We start from the raw sequence: 20,617 nt of genomic DNA, 5'->3' as shown, positions 1-20,617 counted from the left end.
ATAAGGTATACAAGACTTAAGCATTTTACAAGCATCTCCACAGAGATTTAGGACCTCGGAGCCTGGGATGTTTATGTATGAAGTCAGGCAGATGAGATTAGGCTGTGAATGGTGACACCGCTCTGAAGGCAAGCCTCTGTGACACTCACCGATCCATACGAAGCTGGCAGACAATGCTTAGCGCATCCACGACTCCTTCTTCTTTCAACTGTCGACAGCCAATGGATGTAGCAATAAAACACCCTGTTCTACCTATTCCTGCACTGAAAAGAAAAGAAAAGGAATTTAAAAAGTGGGGGAAAACGACAAAGATAAGAAACATTCTTTTAAAAGGGTACTTTTAAATCTGAAACCACAGTCAAAAATAGTATTCATGTACTGAGTATTATAAACCTGGCCCCGTGCTAAGTGCTTAAAATAGATTTTTTTTTTTCATTTAATTATAAGCAGTAGGATGAGAGGGGTGGAGGGAAGTAATGAGTCGGGGGAACAGTAAAAATGCATTATAATTGTTCTAGCAAAAAATAAAAAATATTTAAGGTTTGCACTTAGCAAGCAGTAGAAAGGAGGGGGAAGATTTAGACACATCACCAATGTGAATCTGGAGGACTGGAGCTGAGGAGGGAGAAAAGCGAAACTGAAAGACAACTAGGCCTAGACAGAAAGAAGAATGGTGATGCTCTGAGGCCAAGGGCATCCTGGGAGAGTGTGAATTTAAAGGGGGGAAGGAAGGGGAATTTGGTGTTGGACATACTGATGTTGAGAAGTCGAGCGAATAACTGAGCAGTTGAAGACTAGATTCATTTTAGGAGAGGGTGCACCTCTACAAATCCGTATTTCCAAGAGATTTGTATAGAGGTGATAACTGAATAGAAATGCTGTCTGTCCTGGTGGGTTTACACATTCAACTGCCTTAGATGACACGCCCATAAAATCAGCCTCACAAGCATACGTGCCCTCTCTGTCCCTGTCTGCACTTTTAACCACTAACAGCCTCTATGTAAAAGATTATTTCAAATCTACATCTAGACTCTCTAAATTTCCTAAACTCTAGATTGTCATTCCATCTCCTCCTTACTATTTTGCACTTGCTTCAGTTCCACGTGTCTAAATTCAATGTATCTAAAACAGGATTATCTTTTCCCTCAATGGCATTACCAGCCAGCCACAAGCTTTCCAGCCTAGAAATCTTGCAGCCATCTTTTGCATCTCTCCCTTTCTCACCTCCCACATCCGATCTGTTACCGCTTCTTTGATTTTCCATCTCTGCTGAGGCCGTGGGATTCACACTTTCCTTTCTATAGACTGTACTCACGTTTTCAGCATCTCCTTTTTTCATAATTAGCAGTGATCTCCTTATAGTTTCCAAGTCTCAAGTCTTTTCCTGGACAAATTTGCACAGCTGCTAGGTTCATCTTTCTGAATTAGGGACTGAATTACAGCATTCCCTACTCAAAAACTGTAGATGGCTCCCATTAGTTATAGCGTAATGTCTAATCTCCCTACTGTGGTATTCGTGACCTTGCAAAATCTGAATGTGACTAACTTTCAAGCCTTATGTATTTTGCTTTCTTCTTTCCTATGTGCCATGATTTTCACTTACCTAAACTGTTTGCAAAGTGGCTTTTGGTTTTCCAATTTTTCTGTGTTAATGTTTTCTCAGTCAGAAATGCCCTCCCTCCTTTTAAAACCACAACCTTGATTATTCAAAAGGTTCAGTTCAGCATTATTCTGATTTTGAGAGGTTTTCTTCAGCCCCCATGGTTGGAATTAATTGCTCCCCTCTTGGCACTCAGACGTGCCTATTTCTCACGTTTGGCGCTTGTTTTCTGCCAAACGTGAGTGCAGAGGAATTTGGGGGAGGAGTGGCTCTCTTTTAGTTGAAGTGTCCATAGAAAGTTCATTTCATTGAAGAAATGGGATTGGAACTGTGCCCCATGAATGGCAGGTATTTTGGCTGTCATAAATGAGAGAGAATACTCTGGGTATAACAATGATTATAAGGAAAGAATTAATGAGAAACAAGAAATATGATTTGCAACAATAAGCAGAGTAGCTTGTCTTAAAGAGAAAGTTATTTTAGAGGAACTGTTGGAGAGAGGTACCCTGGGATCTTGTATGAAAGGCTGAGGTTTAAATCCATTCCTTTTTTTTTTTTTTAAATAATAATTTGATCAAGATTATAAACTACTACTCTTTAGAAAAATTCACATGAGTTTATATACTCAAATGTGCTTGAATAATTTCAAGGAGTTCACTGACCACTGCAGTTTATGCATAGGTTCAAGGTTAGGGAATTTCGTTCTAGCTTTTCTTTTTCTTTTATTTTAAGACAGTGTCTCGCTGTGTCACCCAGGCTGCTGGAGTAAGGTGGTGTGATCTCTGCTCACTGCAACCCACGCCTCCTAGGTTCAAGCGAGTTTCCTGCCTCCACCTCTCAAGTAGCTGGGAGTACAGGCCCTCGCCACCATGCTCGGCTAATTTTTGTATTTTTAGTAGAGCGGGGGTTTCACCATGTTGGCCAGGCTGGTCTTGAACTCCTGATATCAAGTGATCCACCTGCCTCGGCCTCCCCAAGTGCTGGGATTACAGGCATGAGCTACTGCACCTGGCCCATTGACAAGCTTTGAGCAGAGACTTCATGTCAGGCGAGACAGAGAAGGGCACAGGTAGGCCATGGTGGCAGTGAGGGCATGGGGGAGTACGGTATGTGTGTCCATTTTACCAGCTACTTCTTAAATACATGGATGAGGTCAGAGGGCCTGAACTATAGCAGCTGGACAGGAAATGGTGATTATGGGAGAAGCTTTGAAGGGAAAGCCAATCTAGTCACTGATTAGATAGTGAGGCTAGAGTTAAAAGAAGGGCCAGAGAGAACTGTCAACATGAGATGCTGAGTGACTGGAAAAAAGATAGTCTTCTTCTCAGAAATAGTAACAAGAAGGGGAGCTGGTTTTATAGGGGAAGCGACTAGTCCATTTTAGATATCCTTAGTGTTTAATGACTTTGGGTGGGGGACAGTTCCCGTTCTATAGCATAGCCAATTAGGCTGCTTTATTTATTTTTATTTATTTATTTTTTTGCTCCAAGTTAAGTTTAAGATAAGGCCAGTGTTATCTACCTTTGGATAAATAGACACATAGTAAACTGTACTCTTAATTAAATCACACGATCTCAAAAAAGGAGGCTAAAATTATACTCTAAAATAATGTATTATATTTATTAAATATATCATCAAAAGCCATCTTAAGAGACCTATGTGGTTAAACAAAGCAAGAAAAATTATTTTGAGAAAACATGAAGAATAAATGGGTGGCTGAGCATGGTATCTCAGGCTTGTAATTCCAGAACTTTGGGAGTCCAACCCAGGCAGATCACATTTGAAGTCAGGAGTTTGAGACCTGCCTGGTCAACATGGTGAAAGGCCATCTCTACTAAAAACACAAACATTAGCCAGGCATGGTGGTGCATGTCTGTAATCCCAGCTAGTTCGGAGGCTGAGGCAGGAGAATCATCTGAACCAGGGAGGGGGAGTTTGTAGTAAGCTGAGATGGTGCCACGGTGCTCCCCAGCCTGGGTGATAGAGACTCTGTCTCTAAATAAATAAATAAATGATTGATCATAGACATTACCTTAAAAATGCTTGCTTCAGTTTGGTTACATTAAAAGGAAAACAAGGGGAAGGAGGTGTCAGTTCCAGGAGGAGAGTTTTGAACTAGAAATGAGGGACAGGAACCACCACACGCCCTGCTGCTGCTGCTGGCCTGGCCTCTGGTACTCCATGTTCTGGTAACAGCACTTTGTTTTCCTTTGGTGAACCACCACTTGCTCACTTCTTATTTCATAAATTTGTTTCAATGTGTTTTTCCTGAGATAACTGTTAAAATAATTGACTGGTTTTCACCAAACTTCAAATAGTAATAAATGTTACCAAGATACAAACCAAGCAGAGTTCAGATGTCATCAGGAAATCACAAAAAAGCCACTGATGTTTTCAGAAAATGCATTTTAATTCCTGGTCCTACGAAACTGACGAAACTAAACGAATCAGTGTTTTAAAGCAGGTAACTGCTGAATAAGGTCTCCGGTATACCGAACCACTTATTCGAACTTGTATTTCACCCATCGTGTAATCATTGTTTTCCAAAAATGCCTCAAAACATGACTTCACTTCTGTCAGCATAATCTTGATTAAGACTCAAATATTAGGGAGTTAACCAATTTCAATAAATAATTTGCCAGCAAAGTCACCTCCAGGAAGCAAAACCCACTTCTACCTGCTCTATGACTTGATCGAGAATGGGCTATTGCTTAGACAGAAAGTACCGTTCATATCTTACCTGCAGTGGACAACCACAGGCCCTCGGCCCTGGGAAGCAAGTCTGTCTTCTTCTACATCCAGCATGAGCTGTAGGAGGGGCTGGGCACTGTCTGGAGTCTTGTGATCGGGCCATGAGGTGTACCAGTAATGCTTCACATGTTGGGTGTGACTTCCTTGCTGAAAATAGCAACAGGCACCAAATGCCTCATTCACTTGTGGAACTAAAAGTCATCCAAACCACAATACTGGATGTCTTTTATCACCCCCATCTTGCTGGCAACTTATTTCTAGGTGGGAAAAAAATCTACAAGATTTTTGAAGAGTGCCCTTTTACTCTGAGAAGACTTTACTGTCCGTATCCTGATCTCGAAGTGAGAAAGTTTTACCTTTGTGGAGAGTTGTATCTCTACCTATAGTTATAATATAGATCATATATGTAACATATGCTAAATATATATTTATAATTTGTTTTAATAAACAAGATGGTAGGTGAAAATGTAGCCAAGAAGAATGGGATATATTTTGTTTCCTGTTCCATGAGCATTCCTGACAAGTTATTATAAACATATTAAAAGAACACTTAATTTCATGTCAGTCATGCTATTACTTCTACACTCATCTCAAACTTCAGTATTTAATAGGGGTGAGGAATCCCAGCAATAAAGAAGCTACAGGAGGTCCCTCTATTGGAAACACTTTGGGTGAGGGCTCACACACATCATCTCAAAACCCAGCACCGGTGAGGGTGTGGCATGAACCCGGCACTCCAGAATGTGTGTTGAAAAACAGGTTTCAATAAGTGCCTTCCTATTCCAACCTTCCCAATAAAATCCATCCCTGTAGCTCTGCCTCTGTTTTCTTCCTCTTTGTGATGATTTTGTCCCAGCAGTGAGGCTGCAGATAAGATCGAAAATCTTGGGTGATTATTCTCCAGAAGCAAAAGTAATACCGTGACAACATTTCTCAGCATCTGCTGCCCGGGAGTTAAATAAGATAGCTTTCCTATGACATAATCTCGTCTGGGGGAAAATCCCTATAAATTACTGTAACTCCATGCTTCTGAAGATCTCATCAACACTTCAGGCTTGTCTTGCTTCCCACTGCCACCTACAAGGGCAGATTTTCTCTTTCACAGCTTCCAGGCCTTATTTAAAGCTGCTTAGACCAAAATGACATGAAAAAAAAAATCACGGCGAAGTCTCCAGCACAGCCTTTAGTTAAAAGCTTTCAAAAGTTTAAATCAGAGATGTTTTATTAATGCAAATTAGAGGATCACAACATCCTACATAATGAATTTTCTTAACATCTACTTACATTGATTTAATTATACTTCATACTAATAGTAGTTGACAACAAAAAAATACATGAGGGAATAATTACAGTTTCTCTTTGATCTTAACACTATTTAATTTGCTTAAATTGAATGTGTAGCATTTATTAAGATAAATAATTTCCAAGTAGAAATGTAATCCTCTAATATCATCTACTTTGTAGATGGCTATAGCTACATAATTTTACCTTTAAGACAAGGTTTCGAATGGTGTAGTTATCACATTCATTTACACTGATAACCAGAACCTCCACTTTCCCGTATATCCCTCTCTTTTCCGGCCAGTATAGCACACATTTCTGGAGGAGGGGAAAGAGAATACAGCAAATGTTAATGGCTTTTATTAGCCTTGGAGCACTTTTCATTCAAGCATCTCAAGAGTTTTACACGATTAATTTTAAAAAATCAAATATCAATTTTTATAATTTTATAAATGTATTAAAACCACTGAATTGTAAATCTTAAAACAGCCAGATTTTATGGTATGTAAATTATATCTTAAGAGATTTTTTTAAAAAGTATCAATTTTACATGTGCCTATCAAACACTGTCACTGCTGACTCCATACAAGAAAATGCAGTTTCCCAAAACTCCAGAGAAATTAAGAACTAATTAAGAGCTAAGCTAAAAAATTTAAGAATTAAGAAATTAAGATCCAAATATTAGAATTTATCATGTGCTGACTAGAAATAAAAACAATGTTTTCCCACAATAATTGAGGAAAGTTACACTTTCCTGCTTCATCAAACTGGTGTCTAATGAGAATATCTAATATGTTAGATGCCATAGAACCAAGTCTCCCCTACATGTAAGGCAGATAGAATGACCATTAATACACCTATGGTGTTATGTTTTACTTGACCAACGGTTTTTTTCACTTATGAAGCTAATTTATAAAAAAGATGTTAAAAATATTTTTACAATGGACCTTCCTGAGGAGCTTAAAAAGAGTGATAATTTGTAATTATACTGCACACAAGGCAACATAGCACGGTGGTTAATATGCAGACTTTTAACTCAGAGCCTGGGTCCAAATTTTGGTTCTACCTTTCACTACCTGTGAATCCATGAACAAGACACCTAACTCCTTTGGTTATAGTTTCTTTATGATTCACTACATGAAAAGTACTTAGGATAAAGCCAGGTACAGAATAAGCACTTAAAAACATTATTATTATTATTGTTATTTTAAAACTACTGGGTGATAGATTTTTGGCCTAAAGTGATTAGATGTTCATGCGCTAAATATTATTTTCATATTATTATATCCAGTTACCATTAATTAAAAATTGCAAAGTGAGATTCAAGCATACATATAATGCCATATTATTTTGCTTTTTAAACTGCAAAATAACTATTTTTTACCACAAATTTTGATGATAAAGAATGTAAAATGACAAATGTTGATGTTTTATTTTGAGTGCTCTTGGAAGCAAAGTTAATTTCAGAAATGTTTAAATAGCACTGATTTTCTCCCAACCATCCACACATTACGTAGAAATTCTTTCACTTGTTGCCTTCAGTCAGGACAACAATAATACCCAGGACACTTGTCTCTTCACATCTATGCCAAAGGCATATGAACACACTTGATAAAAATTTAAATACTTAGAGATTTAAAAGAGCAGCAAAAGACTCGCAAAATTACAGAACCGAAGGAAAAGGTATATAAGGTATCAGAAACATGCCTCCAGGGCTGTATCACGCTAAGTACCACTACTCTACATGCTAGCACAGTGAAGGAAGTCACTTCACCTAGGAAATCAGTTTCGTTCATCCATTACAATAAAAGCACATTTACAACCTCCACATTTTGACCCTGTTTTCAAATGAAGTAAATTGTTTCCACTTTATTTACATGCCACCCAAGACTCTCAGGCTAACATTAAGAGGAGAAATCTTTTTAAAATAGAGCAACTCATTTCTCTCCAAATCTATGAGTTGCCAAATGTCTAAAATTTACCCACTTTGTTAAAGGTAATCATACTAACCAATTTGCCTGGTTTCTTTCAATGAAGCATCAATTATTTCACTGTAAGACCCGAGCTATTGTGCATCTTAAAACCCATGCCTCCCGATGAGTCCAGGAAGAATGACAAAAGAATCTTGAAAAAGGTATTGAACAAAGAAAGAGGCATTCATTCAGCAGTCCAGCAGTCTGTTGTACGTGCTCCATTGTCCACGATCAGACCTGAGCAGGAGGCCCCTCTTTAGGAAGGTGGCTCTCAAAATCAGTAAGAAAAGCTGCAAGGCAGGAGCTTGCTGTCTGCACCCTGATTTTTAATACTTGAACAGGCTTCTGCACCTACTTGATAAATGGAAATGCTGCTTGCTTCTCTCCCAAGCTTGCAGGGGCCTTCTTGAATGTTTTTCTTGACTCGTTACCAAAAAAGCAATTGGCAGCCAGCTCCCAGTAGACAATGCAATGTGACTTGTTCATTCACATAACCCTTAATTAGCATCCCATCTCCTTTCTGAGATACAATAGCTTATTTTTACACACTGAATACATTTTTACCCCCATTTGGATGACAGTAGAAAAAGAGACCAGATAAATGTGGATACTTTTGAATATGAAGTGGCGGAGAGCTGCAAATGCAGTTGTTTCTGAGAGTACAAGTTCGTGTTCAAATTATTTTCCTGTACAGCTTTCTAGGGTTTCTTTATTGTGGTGCTAACAGTGAGATAAAAGAGGCAGAAAATGCAAGGAAGAAAAACACTGCCTTACAGAGAATCCTGTGAAACCACATTCATTGTAGGTAATTCAAAATAGCATGCTATTTTATCATCACTATTCTTTTGCTAACTAGGCTTATCCTTTCAGTAAAATTATCTATTAATTCTAAGAATCCATAATTTGGAAGAAAAGGGTTTCCAGAGGACTGTCTCTTGTGCAAACAAGTAATTATGAAACCCTGACTGAAAAGATTATGGACATTAACCAGTTCTTTGTAACTGGTGGTTTACAGGATGTATAATACAAAGAAATGCAAACTTTTTTTTTCTTTTTTCTTTTTTCTTTTTTTTTTTTGAGACAGAGTCTCATTCTGTCACCCAGGTTGGAGTACAGTGGCACAGTGTTGGCTCACTGCAACCTCCACCTCCCAGGTTCAAGCGATTCTCCTGCCTCAGCCTCCCAAGTAGCTGAGATTACAGGTGTGTGCCACCACACCCAGCTAATTTTTGTATTTTTAGTAGAGATGGGATTTCACCATATTGGCCAGGCTGTTCTCGAACTCCTGACCTCAGGTGATCCACCCGTCTCTGCCACCCGAAGTGATGAGATTACAAGCGTGAGCCACCACGCCCAGCTGCAAACTCATATTTTTATGATCTTTCTTTTTCCTTGATTCTCCTTCTGGCCCCCACCAAGTTAGGGCTATTTGTGTTTCATGAAGAAGAAAGTCTAGCTAGTGGTTTAGTTGCCTGAAAAAAAAATCTATTTTAAAATTATTTTCCTTTTAGATTTTGTATATTTACATATCAGAATGTGGCTCTAAGTAAATAAAATCTTCATGCTTAGCTTCATTTGGGTTATATTAATATATGAGAGGGATAGCATGGGTCAGATTGTCTGAAATTATTATTACTGTAGCTAATCTTATTCCTAGTGCTAGGCTCACAGATTTAAGCACCTTCACCAACATCATTTAGCCCCTTCCATAATCCTTTGAAATAGAAAGGGTGGATAGCAGGTATTATTATGATCTAAATTATTTTTCAGCGGAGGACACTGAGGCTCAGGTGTTTTGGTAGGAAAAATCGCCTTGGGGGCTAGAATTTTCCAAGAAAATACCACTTTATGAACGCAACTTTCTATCTTTGCTTTCTAAAGTGACTCTCAACAAACCCTTTTAACAACAGCATTGACCAGCGTCCTCTGTTCCCTCCATCAAATATGTGGAAGCACATGCAGCCCTGCATGGTCTTAGCTCACTCTCTTCCTAAGCTCAGTACTTCCGATACCATCTTTTCATCTGTATGTTCTTCAAGTTGTATTTATATCAAAACTCCTGTATGGCAGTTGTACTCATTATTGAAGTCCAGCAATTTAATGACATATTACAGAAATTAATAAAATATGAGTGTTAAAATTAAAAAAAAAAGTCTTAGGAAATAATTGTGTAAGTTGAGTAAGTTTTTCACTGGTGAAAACAGTAAACCAGTAAGGAAAACTACAGTCAAATCAGGGACAGTTGAGACAATTACAGAAGTTTGTCTCTAAGTTAAAAAATCTAAACAGAAATCTGCATTCATATTTCTATGCTGTTCTATGTTCTCTTTCAGTGTAAAGAAACTAATATGGAAAATTTTGATAATCTATAAACGATGCAATTGACAAACTATATGATCTAGAACTCCATCTTCAGACCAACCCTCATAAAAGACTGAATCCCATAATACATGAACACATTTGAATATGAACAAATGTACATTGTTTTAAGATAAAATAAAGAATTTTTTTAGGATTCCCACATTGCTCATTTTTGATTAACTGTATTAACAAAAAGGGCTTCAGGCTAAAGCAGTTTGAATATAACACTGTGGATTAAACATGGAGGTGCAAAGTTCAATTTGGAATATAAGCATGCCTGGAAGGACAGGAGACTTATTTTGTTTGGGTGCAATCAGCCTCTGAATTTCTAACCACCCTTAATTGCTTGGGCAGCATAACCATCAAACCCCTGGTCACACATGAAATGAAATTAGGCTGCCTGGCACTGCTGGGCAGTAGTGGCCAAGTTGCCTCTCCACCCACATGATGGCCCTAAGTCAGCGGTTGGGTGGCCTTGCTTACACTTTGGCGGCTTTGGTCTCTTTGCTCCCTGTTGAATGGATTCTTGTTTCATAAGCAAAGTCCTGCATAAGATCCTAATTTATCTTGTGACTCCAATTTATGCCCATGAATCCAGATGCCCATGTCAGTATCCATAATATCTAATTTTGATTCTCTAAAGGAAAGTTAAACACCAGAAAGGGAGTCTCCTCTGCCTGCTTGCTAGATTGGACTACACAACAACAATACCTTCTCTGACCTTGTTTGTATGGATACTCTAGTTAATGGGACTTGGTTTGCTCGTTTCTTTTCATTCATGAATTCAAAGCATGAATCCTTGAGTCTACTCCACAGTAACCTGCAAATTGAGCCTGACTTCTCCATCATAATCCTACTCCACACTTTAAAATTGTCCACTACTTTGAATAAATAGATTGAACAGTTTTTTTAAACCTAATCAGTGTCTTGTCTATCTCCTCTTCCTAAAGAAAATGGTTAAAGATTTCTAACCTTGAATGTAAGCTATACACAGCACTCTCTGGACGCAATCACTTCTTGCACTGTAGCCTATTCTTTTCCATCATAAGTAGATTCAGGGTGACAGCATAGTGTAATGGCGAGGAGGAGGAGGAGGAAGACAAGGAAGAGGAGAAAGAGGAGGATAAGGAGGAGGAGGAGGAGGAGCTTGGGAGTCAGCTCTTCAGCTTTGGGCAAGTTGCCTTCCTGTGCTTCAGTGTTCTCATTTGTAATGGGGTTTACAAATATGTTTATTGTAAGGATTAATTTTCAAGCACATTGTTAGTGTTCCATAAATATTTGTTCTATGAAGAGCCAACATTCTGATTTCTAAGCTTTCCATGTTATTTGTTAAACCTTCTAGATTACCTTTTACTCTTTTTTTAGCCAATTATACATGATAGAGAAGATATGCTTTCATTTTATGCATTTAGAATATAATATGGCATAATTAATATTTTCTTATTAGTATCTTACCAGAATAATTTATTCTCTCCTCAAACATACAGTTTAATAAAGTCTACTTTATTTTAAAGTAAAATTTACATATCTATTCAGTAGCCGATTTTTCTATTTGAATGAATGCACATCTGATTTTTTAATGAAATTTAAGGCAATGTACCCCATAAATATATCCACTTGCTATCTACCCACAAAATTAAAAATAAAAATTTTAATAAACAAACTTTTTAAGGCAAACTTGGGCTGTGCTTAGTCAATATTTATATTGCCAAAAAAACTTTCTTGGAATGTATTTAATTAATCAAAAATATATATGGTAGCTGCAGTTTGACTTAATGAGGTCTTCTTAAGGTTTTTGAAGGCTGCTGTCTACAAATTTGAAAATATTTATGTTAGGCTAATAGCAATGGTAATATCGCATAGTACTTTCTAATATACAAAGAGTTACCTATATGTAAAATATTAGTTAATCCCTTCCAATATCTTTGCAAGGTAAGCAAAGTCCTATCATCCTCATTTCACAGGAGGCAAAATTGTGATAGAACTCAGGCTCCAAACAAGTTCTTCTGACATTAAATCTTCTGATATGTGCACTGAACCAGCTACCTTAGTAAATTACTTCTAAGAGACAGTTACATCTTTGGCCTCATTCTCCTACCACTCTCTCCCTTGGACATTTGGCTTCAGCCACAGTGGCTTCCTTGACCCCTCTCAAACATATTGGGGGATACGGAATGTTTTTTTCTTCTGTCTTCTGCCAGGACTGTACTAACTAATTTCCTTACCTGTTCTGATCAAAGATACTCACAGTCATCACCCAATTTAATGTTGCAAATCTTATCTTGCCCTGTGTTTTCTTTTTCTCTATACTGTGTTATCAGTGATACAAATATACAATACATAACAGATATACTGAAATATAGTATATACAATATTATACAGTATACTGATATCATTGTATGCAATATTTCTTTCTTGATTTCTTATCAACATATTTAGATTGTAAACTCCATGATGGAAGGGTTTTTGTCAGTTTTGTCAATAAGAATATAATCCAGATGTTTCCACTAATGCTTGAAGTACATAGTTGATAAATATTTGTTAAATGAACGAATGAATATACACAAACACATACAGCATAGTATGTTTTAGAAAGAGGAATTACATATTAAGTATCATTGAGGTTAGCTGAAGAATTCCACATACTGAAGATGATGGTACAATTTGATATATACCTGGAAAATATTTTGGGCATGTATTCTTTCAAAAGTTCACATTATTTGGCCAGGTATTAATAATTTCACATCTAGTCATATATTTTAATAAAATAATCAGAGATGTGGCCAATAAATTGGAAACAATTTAGGTACCCATTGATAAGGAAATGATTACATTTCAGCACATCCACTCAATGAAATTCTAGTAATTTAAAATAACATTTTGATGAATTATTAATGACATGGAGAATACTCATAATGCTAAAAACAGAACATACAACCTAATACCCTCTTTTATTATCTTTACACAAATGCTGTACCTTCTCATGACTTCAACCACTACCTGTCTGATCTCTGTCTCTCATTTGTACAATTCTCCAGAATACTATTATTTCGATTTCTGCTTAATAGACTTTACCAGTCAAAAGTCTCCATCATTTATCAAACTTAACACACAAAAGATAAAACTGATATAACATCCACTCAGCCTCTCAAATCAGAAATCCTGAAGTCAAATTCTCCCTTTCTCCCATTCGATAAGAAAGTATGCACTGTGGCTTTTACTCCTGGAATGCCTATATTCATATGTACAAATTTGCACACTCCCACCCAGGCTGGAGTGCAGTGGCACGATCATAGTTCACTGCATCCTCAAACTCCTGGGCTTATGCCATCCTCTGACCTCTGCCTCCCAAGTAGCTGGGGCTACAGGTGTGCACCACTGTGCCTGGCTTATTTATTTATTCATATCATAGCAATGGCTAATTAAAATTTTTTTTTTGTAGAGATGAGGTATTCTTTTTTTTTTTTTTGAGATGGAGTTTTGCTCTTGTTACCCAGGCTGGAGTGCAATGGCGCCATCTCGGCTCACCGCAACCTCTGCCTCCTGGGTCCAGGCAATTCTCCTGCCTCAGCCTCCTGAGTAGCTGGGATTACAGGCACGCACCACCATGCCCAGCTAATTTTTTGTATTTTTAGTAGAGACAGAGTTTCACCATGTTGGCCAGGATGGTCTCGATCTCTTGACCTCGTGATCCACCCGCCTCGGCCTCCCAAAGTGCTGGGATTACAGGCTTGAGCCACCGCGCCCAGCTGAGATGAGGTATTCTTATGTTGCTTAGGCTGGTCTTAAATTCCTGGCCTCAAGTGATCCTTTCACCTTAGTCTTCTGATGTGCTGGGATTATAATGGAATGCCTTTTAAATGTCTCTCATTCTCCCATTCTCAGTTACTCTATAACTACCGTAGTCAGGACTTCAGTATTTCTTGCCTGGACTATTGCTACAACTTCCTGACCTATCTCCCTGCTTCCTCTTGCTCTTCTCAATTCCAAGTCTTATATCCTGCTACCAATTTTATTCCTGATATTAAAAAAACTGCATTATGTGACTCTACTTCAAAAACACCTTTGGTGGCTTTCTTCTGACTATATAAAAAAGCCCAACTTAAAAACAAATTATTAGCATAGTCCTATGTTCTTTGCCATGGCCTAACTCTCCAGTCTCATTTCCTTTCACACCCTAGCAGGCCCCATGTGCCCAAATCACACCAAATTGCCCAGCTCAGGTGTGCTATGTGGTTTCTTGGTTGCCTTTGTGTGCTGTTGTTTTGCCTGGACTGTGTTTCCCCTTGGGCACATGCTCACTTTTCAGACCCATAGGCATCATATGAGCTTTTCAGCCAAACGTGTCACTGAAATATTTTCTATGATTTTAGCAGATAGAAAAGGGAGGAGAATGAAAGAAGGAAAAAGTTAAAACATGGCTCCTTATGCGGCCTTTTGAGATTAAACTGTTTGCAAAGTACTAAATAAGTCAATGGCCAAAATGGGCTTTGAGTACTTAAGTCAGGTAGTTTAACTCAGATGCATGTAAATGTAGAGAAAGAGTATAGCAGTATTAAAGTGAGAGAAGTGTGTTAGGCCAAATTTTCCAGTAATTCCTTCACTTCATGAAAGATACATTCAGGATCTTATTGCTCTCTGGGACCAAAAGTAGGTTGCTTGCCTTCTAATGTTTTCATTCCTTATTTGGCCCCTTACAATGCTGGGGCAATGATTAAGTGCCTGGGCTTTGGAATTAAACAAGCCTGGATTGAAATTTGGACTCCATCACTCACTAGCTTTAAGACTTTCAGTCTCTCTGAGCTTTAGTTTTCTCATTTATAACATGAGAATAGTTAAACCTACTTTGTAGAGTTAGAGTAAAATAAACTGAATTATGTATATTTAAATTGTACTTAGCCCATATATTCAATAAATGGTAGTGGCTAGAAAATATCTTCCACCGTGTATGTAATATGGTCAGTATGGATAGCTACTTCCCTTCTTTCCCGAAAGGGGAGAGGAGTGCAATAATTAACATCCAGAAATAGTATGAAGACTTTGTTTCCCTGGCAGTGCGCAGACATTACTTCCCATTTTTGGATTGCTCTTCCAGTTTCAGCTTTCTAGGTCTAAGCCACTATGTCTTCTCCAGCAATGGAATTTGAACACTGTTGCTTCAGTGTTTTTTCTCTGAAGAGCAATTCCTTTCTTCTTAAGACTTATCTAAATGAAGGAACTCAAACTAACCAGCATTAAAATCTCTTTAATTGCAACTTAACTGTTTTTTCAGCTATTTATTTTTTTGTTTTTAATTTATTTTTATTTTATAAACATTGAGGTCACGAGAATATTGGAGTTATTAAATAAGAGGTGGCAGTTATTCATGTATTTACTCACTAGAAAGTAGAAAGTTTCATGAAACTATAAAGCCTGGGAATTCCTAAAGATAACTCCATCTCCATATGTTTTTTGGAGGAAATGATTTTTTTCTTTTCCAAACAATGACGCTTAACACAATTGAAAGTTGGCACATTTTTGGTAAACAGAATTTTCCTGGTAGTGTGAAGTCTACTTTGCATTTCTTTCGTGCCAGACCTCTCAGTACCATTTTGATCTGTAAAACATCAAAGTTTCCTGGATACTATTGTATTTACATCTTTGGAAAGGCTAGACAGAAAGAAATTTTTATTTTAAAGAGTAATGAATGATAAAGAATAACAAAATCTTTATTGCAATACTTGGGATTATGACTGGTTGCAGGAAAAAGCAGCACAAAGCAGATTACACAGAGAAGACCTGTAACAGAAATGTGTGACTTTGATATCCCCAGAAGGTATATCTCAGACACTTAAAAAGGCTAAAAACTGTAGCACACAAACAAAAATCACTTCTCCAATTTCTGAATTAAGTGGCCAAAGAAAAAAATTAAAACTTCAACCACCCATTGATGTAGGAATTGTTAAAAAAAAAAAATTCTAGCTTTCAACAGATGCAGTTGACTTTCCTGTAAAGACTGAAATCTGAGAATGGTACCAGCAGGTTATCTCCAAGGATAACTACTGCACTTGAGAAATAAAGAACAAGATGCGCTCTATTCCCTCGCAGACGCTGAGTGAAGACCTCTGAGCATCATAGGTAAACCAACTCTGTATCACTTTGAAATACGTATTTGAGGTCCCTGGCTGGCCACAGTCACTGGTGCCAGTGCTTAGGCACCTGCCACCCTTGACCTCTGGCCCTGTGAGTCTTAACCTAGAGCGGGAGGTTTGGCTGCTGCCGCCAGGCACTGATGCTGGTCTCTGGCAGAAGGAGGTTGCTCACAGCTGTGCTGCAGGCTCAGTAGAGGCCCTTTCAACCCTCCAGAGACATGAGACTAGTGAAGTTCATGGCACCCCACCTGGTGGGGTCTCACTTGGGCCTGGAGATGGGGAATGGTGGAGGGGTTATCAATCTCAATGCCTTTGACCCCACACTCCCCAAGATGATGATGCAGTTTTTAGAGCAGATAGAGGCCACCCTCTCAGTGGCAAGAAGAACCCTGGCTTCCCAGCTGCCAGTCCTACCACGGTCAGAGGTAACTTTCCTGGCTTCAGCCACGCCGCTAGATAAGGTAGTGTCTGTGGGCATGAAATATGTGGACCACTGCAAAGAACAGAATGTGCCCATGCCCATGGAGACCATCATCTTCAGTAAGTTTGCCAGCTCCATCGTGGGGCCCTATGATGAGGCGGTCCTCCCATCAGAGAGCCAGGAGGTAGACTGGGAAGTGGAGCTGGCCATGGTCATTGGAAAGAAAGGCAAGGACATCAAGGCCACAGATGCCATGGCGCATGCAGCTGGCTTCACTGTGTCTCATGACGTGAGTGTTCCTGAACTGGCAAATGAGATGTGATGGGAAACACTGGCTGCTAAGAAAAATCTCTGACACCTTCTGCCCTCTGGGCTCTGTCTTGGTGACCAAGGACAGTGTAGCAGAACCACACAACTTAAAGATCTGCTGCCAAGTGAAAGGTGACGTGATCCAGAACACCAACCAGATGGTGTTCAAGATGGAGGAGCCAATAGCCTGGGTCTTCCGGTTTGTCACCTTCTATCCAGGGGATGTCATCCTGACTGGGACCTCCCCAGGTGTTAGTGAATTTAGGAAACTTCCTGTCCTAAGAAGAGGGATGAAGTCCAGTGTGAGACTGAAGAGCTAGGTGTTATCATCAACAAGGTGGTGTGATGGCTCATGCACAGGTCCTGGACATAGAATGGGGTATCTGTTCCCACGCAGCCTCACCCAGGGAAAGGCTGCATGCCAGATGTGGGCAGATGCCAGCCCTACAAGCCTCCTTTTCTCGGTAGAAGGGAGAAGGACAGAGCTCTCTTCAATAAATTTGTCACGCCAAAGCAAAAAACAAACAAAAAAAAGAAATACCTATTTGATTTATACAGCAGTTCTGATGCAATGACATCTTTGGTCTTGGAGGAGGAGGATGAGAGCAACCATCTGCTGGAGCTTTGGCATATTAATAATTGCTCACCATCCCTACTGGATTTTTTTAAAACATGTCACATATTACACACCCTCTAGGAAATGCCTTCAGCCTAACCGAAAATCTTAATTTCTGTCCTGATAAAACCCTGATTCAAGAATGAGGTAAAGCACTAAAGGCACAGTCCTGACTTTTTCTCTAAGAGGGAGCACAGATAAACATATGACAAGATTCAAAGATTGAAATTCTCAAAAGAACAAAAACCACAATGTCACTATAATCTATTCTGTAATCCTTGTGAGATATTGTTTCACATTACATCTGCCAAGTGTTAACCCTCAGTACATATGCAATACTAAATTGCATATTATAAGTATTTTTTTGGAGAAAATATAACTTAATTGTTTTAAAACATTTACATACTTATATTTACAAATAGTTTTATAAATTATGGTACTATGTTGATTTTATAAGATTTTATTTGTATGTAATAGAAGAAAAAAGAGAAATAATAAGAAATTTGTAAGGGCATGAGTGCACTTTGAAAATATTTCACAACAATTTACTCAGATAATTCAAACCAAAGTGGGCAGGGGTAAGCCATTTTGCTTAGATCAGTGAAATGGTGCTAAATATTGTGTGAGGTTGTTCTTTTTAAAAATCTCTGCTTTATAGTCATTTTTAATATTTTTGAGTTTTCTTTAACTGTTAGTTTTGCCTAGTAGACTTCAAAAAATTGACTTTTGTTCACATTAATCCTTTATTTATTTATTTATTTTTGAGACAGGGTCTCATTTTGTTAGCCAGGCTGAAGTGCAGAGTAGCCCAATCATAGCTCATTGCAGCTTCAATCTTCTGGACTCCAGGGATCCTTTTGCCTCAGCCTCCTGAGTAGCTAAGACAACCGGTACTAAGACACCACCACACCTGGCTAATTTTTAAATTTTTTGTTGAAAGTGGAGTTTCATTATATCATCTAGGCTGGTCTCAAACTCCTGGCCTCAAGTGATCCTCCTGCCTCAGCCTCTCAAAGTGCTGTGATTACAGATGTGAGCCACCATGCCTGGCCTCATCAATCCTTTTATCTTTGTTTACATTTAATTAACATTTATTCATCATTATTCCTTCCTTTTGTCTTTCCTGTTTATTTCATACTTCTTTTACTTACCTAAGTCTGTTGCTTAGATCACAAATTATTTTACAATATCATATTCATGCCTATAAATTTCCTTCTATGAGTATTTTTAGGAGCATCTCACAAGATTTGATGTGTAGTATTTTCACCATCCCTGAATTGTAGCTAATTTACATTTTTATTGTAAATTTATTTTGATCCATAAACTGTGTGTGTGTTAAAACTTCCTTTTAAAAATTTCAACATGTATTTTTAATAAATTTCTATCTGAATGCAATGTAAACAAAACATATTTATAATTATTCTTTGAAATTTGCCAAAACTTGCTATATAGTTGTAGTTGGTCACCTTTCACAAAATCTCATGCTTTAAAAATTTATATTATGAGATTATTGATTGGAAGGTTCTATATATGTTCATTAAATTAAGCTTGTTGATTTGTGTAAACGTTATGTATAAGCTTTTTCTATATTTTTATTTTTTGCCTGCTTAATACAATACAAATAAATACTATTATCTTCTTTTTATTGGGTTTTCTCCCAGTATGATGGTGATTTATCAATTCCTTCTTTAATTCTGTCCATTAATGCTTCAGATATTTGGGATGAGGTTATGTATAAATTTAGAATCTTGTGAATTTCACATTTTAGTGTGATAGACTGACATTCCTTATCTCTAGTAAGCTCTCTGATAATGATTGTTTTGATTTGAAAGTCATTTTTATCTGACATTCTTTATCTCTGGTAACCTCTCCAGTGATGATTCTTTTGACTGACAGTCAGTTTTATCTGACTTGATTTTTGATTAGTATTAGTTTGTTGTATTTTTTCCATCCTTTTCATTTTAACATTTCTGTTTCCTCTTGTAGGCAGCATTTGACTGAATTTAATTTTATCCATTCAGTAATCTCCTATATTTAATTTGCAAGTTATTTGTTTATATTTAGTATGATTTGCATTTTTTTCTCTCTCTCAGCTAAAAGTTTATCCTGATTTTTCCATGTTACCTTTTGTTTTCTCTTTTATTGTAGTTTATTTTTGAAATTCTGTCTTTTCCCTCTTTTGCCAGATTGGAAATTATACATTCTAATTCCATCCTTTTAGTGACTCATCTTAAAATTTTAACATGTATATTTATCTTAAAGTCTAACCTTAGCTTATATTTCTGTTTTCATGAATAACACGGAAATATTTTAACTTTCCTCATCTTCTCAAATTTTAAATACTATCATTATCCAGTATTTTAGTTTCACCTTCATATTTTACTTTCTTTGCTCATTATTATTTCTTATATTTGAGTACTTTTTTCTGAATTTTATCTTCTTCATTCTGTTATATCTTCCCTTGAAGTTCTTTTGGTAAGATTTTTTTGGTGGTAAGTTCTTTCCATTTTTATTAGTTTGAAAATGTCTTTCACCCCCTCCCTGTAGGATAGATTTGTTGGATATAAAGTTCTGGGTAGTCGAGTATTTTCTTTTAGTTCTTTGTAGGTAGTATTTGACTGACTTTTGGCTTCTATTTTTGCTACAGAAAAGCCCCCCTCCCCACTTTTTTTGGTTAGTTACTCTGGTGTGAGTAATTCATTTCTTTTGGTGCTTTTTCGGCTCCTGAGATGTGTCTAGCCGTGAATTTCTATTTACCCATTCAGCCTAGGATTTATTGTGCTTTTTACCTCTTAGAGCTCAAGTCTACCATCAGTTTTGGAAAATCTCTAGCTATTATTTCTTCAATTATTGCTTGTTTTCTCATATTCTCCTCTTTCTCCTTTAAAACACCTGTTATGGTATATTGGACATCAAATGCTAACCTCTATGTCTCTTGAACACTCCTGTATTTTGGTCATTTTGATCTTCTAGATGTTTTCCTTAGCTTTATATTCAAATCCATTCATTAAGCTATGTCTTGTTTGATGCTAAACCTATCTAACAAGACTTTTAAAAATTTTAATGTCTTTATAATGTTTATTTCTAGTCCTTGTTGGTTTGTTTTAAATCTTCCTAGTCTTTTTTGCTAGTAACTTGTTCCTGTGTCAGATTTTATTTTTTTGTGCTTAATAA

At 37.5% G+C, this 20,617-nt stretch overlaps 1 protein-coding gene and 1 pseudogene across 3 annotated transcripts in view; one reads left to right on the top strand and one right to left on the bottom strand.

Moving 5' to 3' along the window:
• The window catches only part of PTPRR (protein tyrosine phosphatase receptor type R), a 296,114-nt gene that overhangs the window by 19,546 nt on the left and 255,951 nt on the right, over window positions 1–20,617 (bottom strand). For all 3 annotated transcript variants that reach the window (XM_003927799.4, XM_074402554.1, XM_074402555.1), the window contains 3 exons: window positions 5,840–5,950; window positions 4,341–4,498; window positions 150–263 (listed from right to left, as the gene is read on the bottom strand). In XM_003927799.4, coding sequence (XP_003927848.1) covers window positions 150–263; window positions 4,341–4,498; window positions 5,840–5,950 — 383 coding nt within the window. The remainder of the gene's footprint in view (window positions 1–149; window positions 264–4,340; window positions 4,499–5,839; window positions 5,951–20,617) is intronic.
• On the top strand, window positions 16,238–17,227 carry LOC101048208 (oxaloacetate tautomerase FAHD2A, mitochondrial pseudogene; annotated as a pseudogene).

Source organism: Saimiri boliviensis, chromosome 7 (genome assembly GCF_048565385.1).
Source record: "Saimiri boliviensis isolate mSaiBol1 chromosome 7, mSaiBol1.pri, whole genome shotgun sequence".
Taxonomy (NCBI): Eukaryota; Metazoa; Chordata; class Mammalia; order Primates; family Cebidae; genus Saimiri; species Saimiri boliviensis.
Note: the sequence above shows the minus strand (reverse complement) of the source record. Positions and strands in the feature narration are given on the sequence as shown.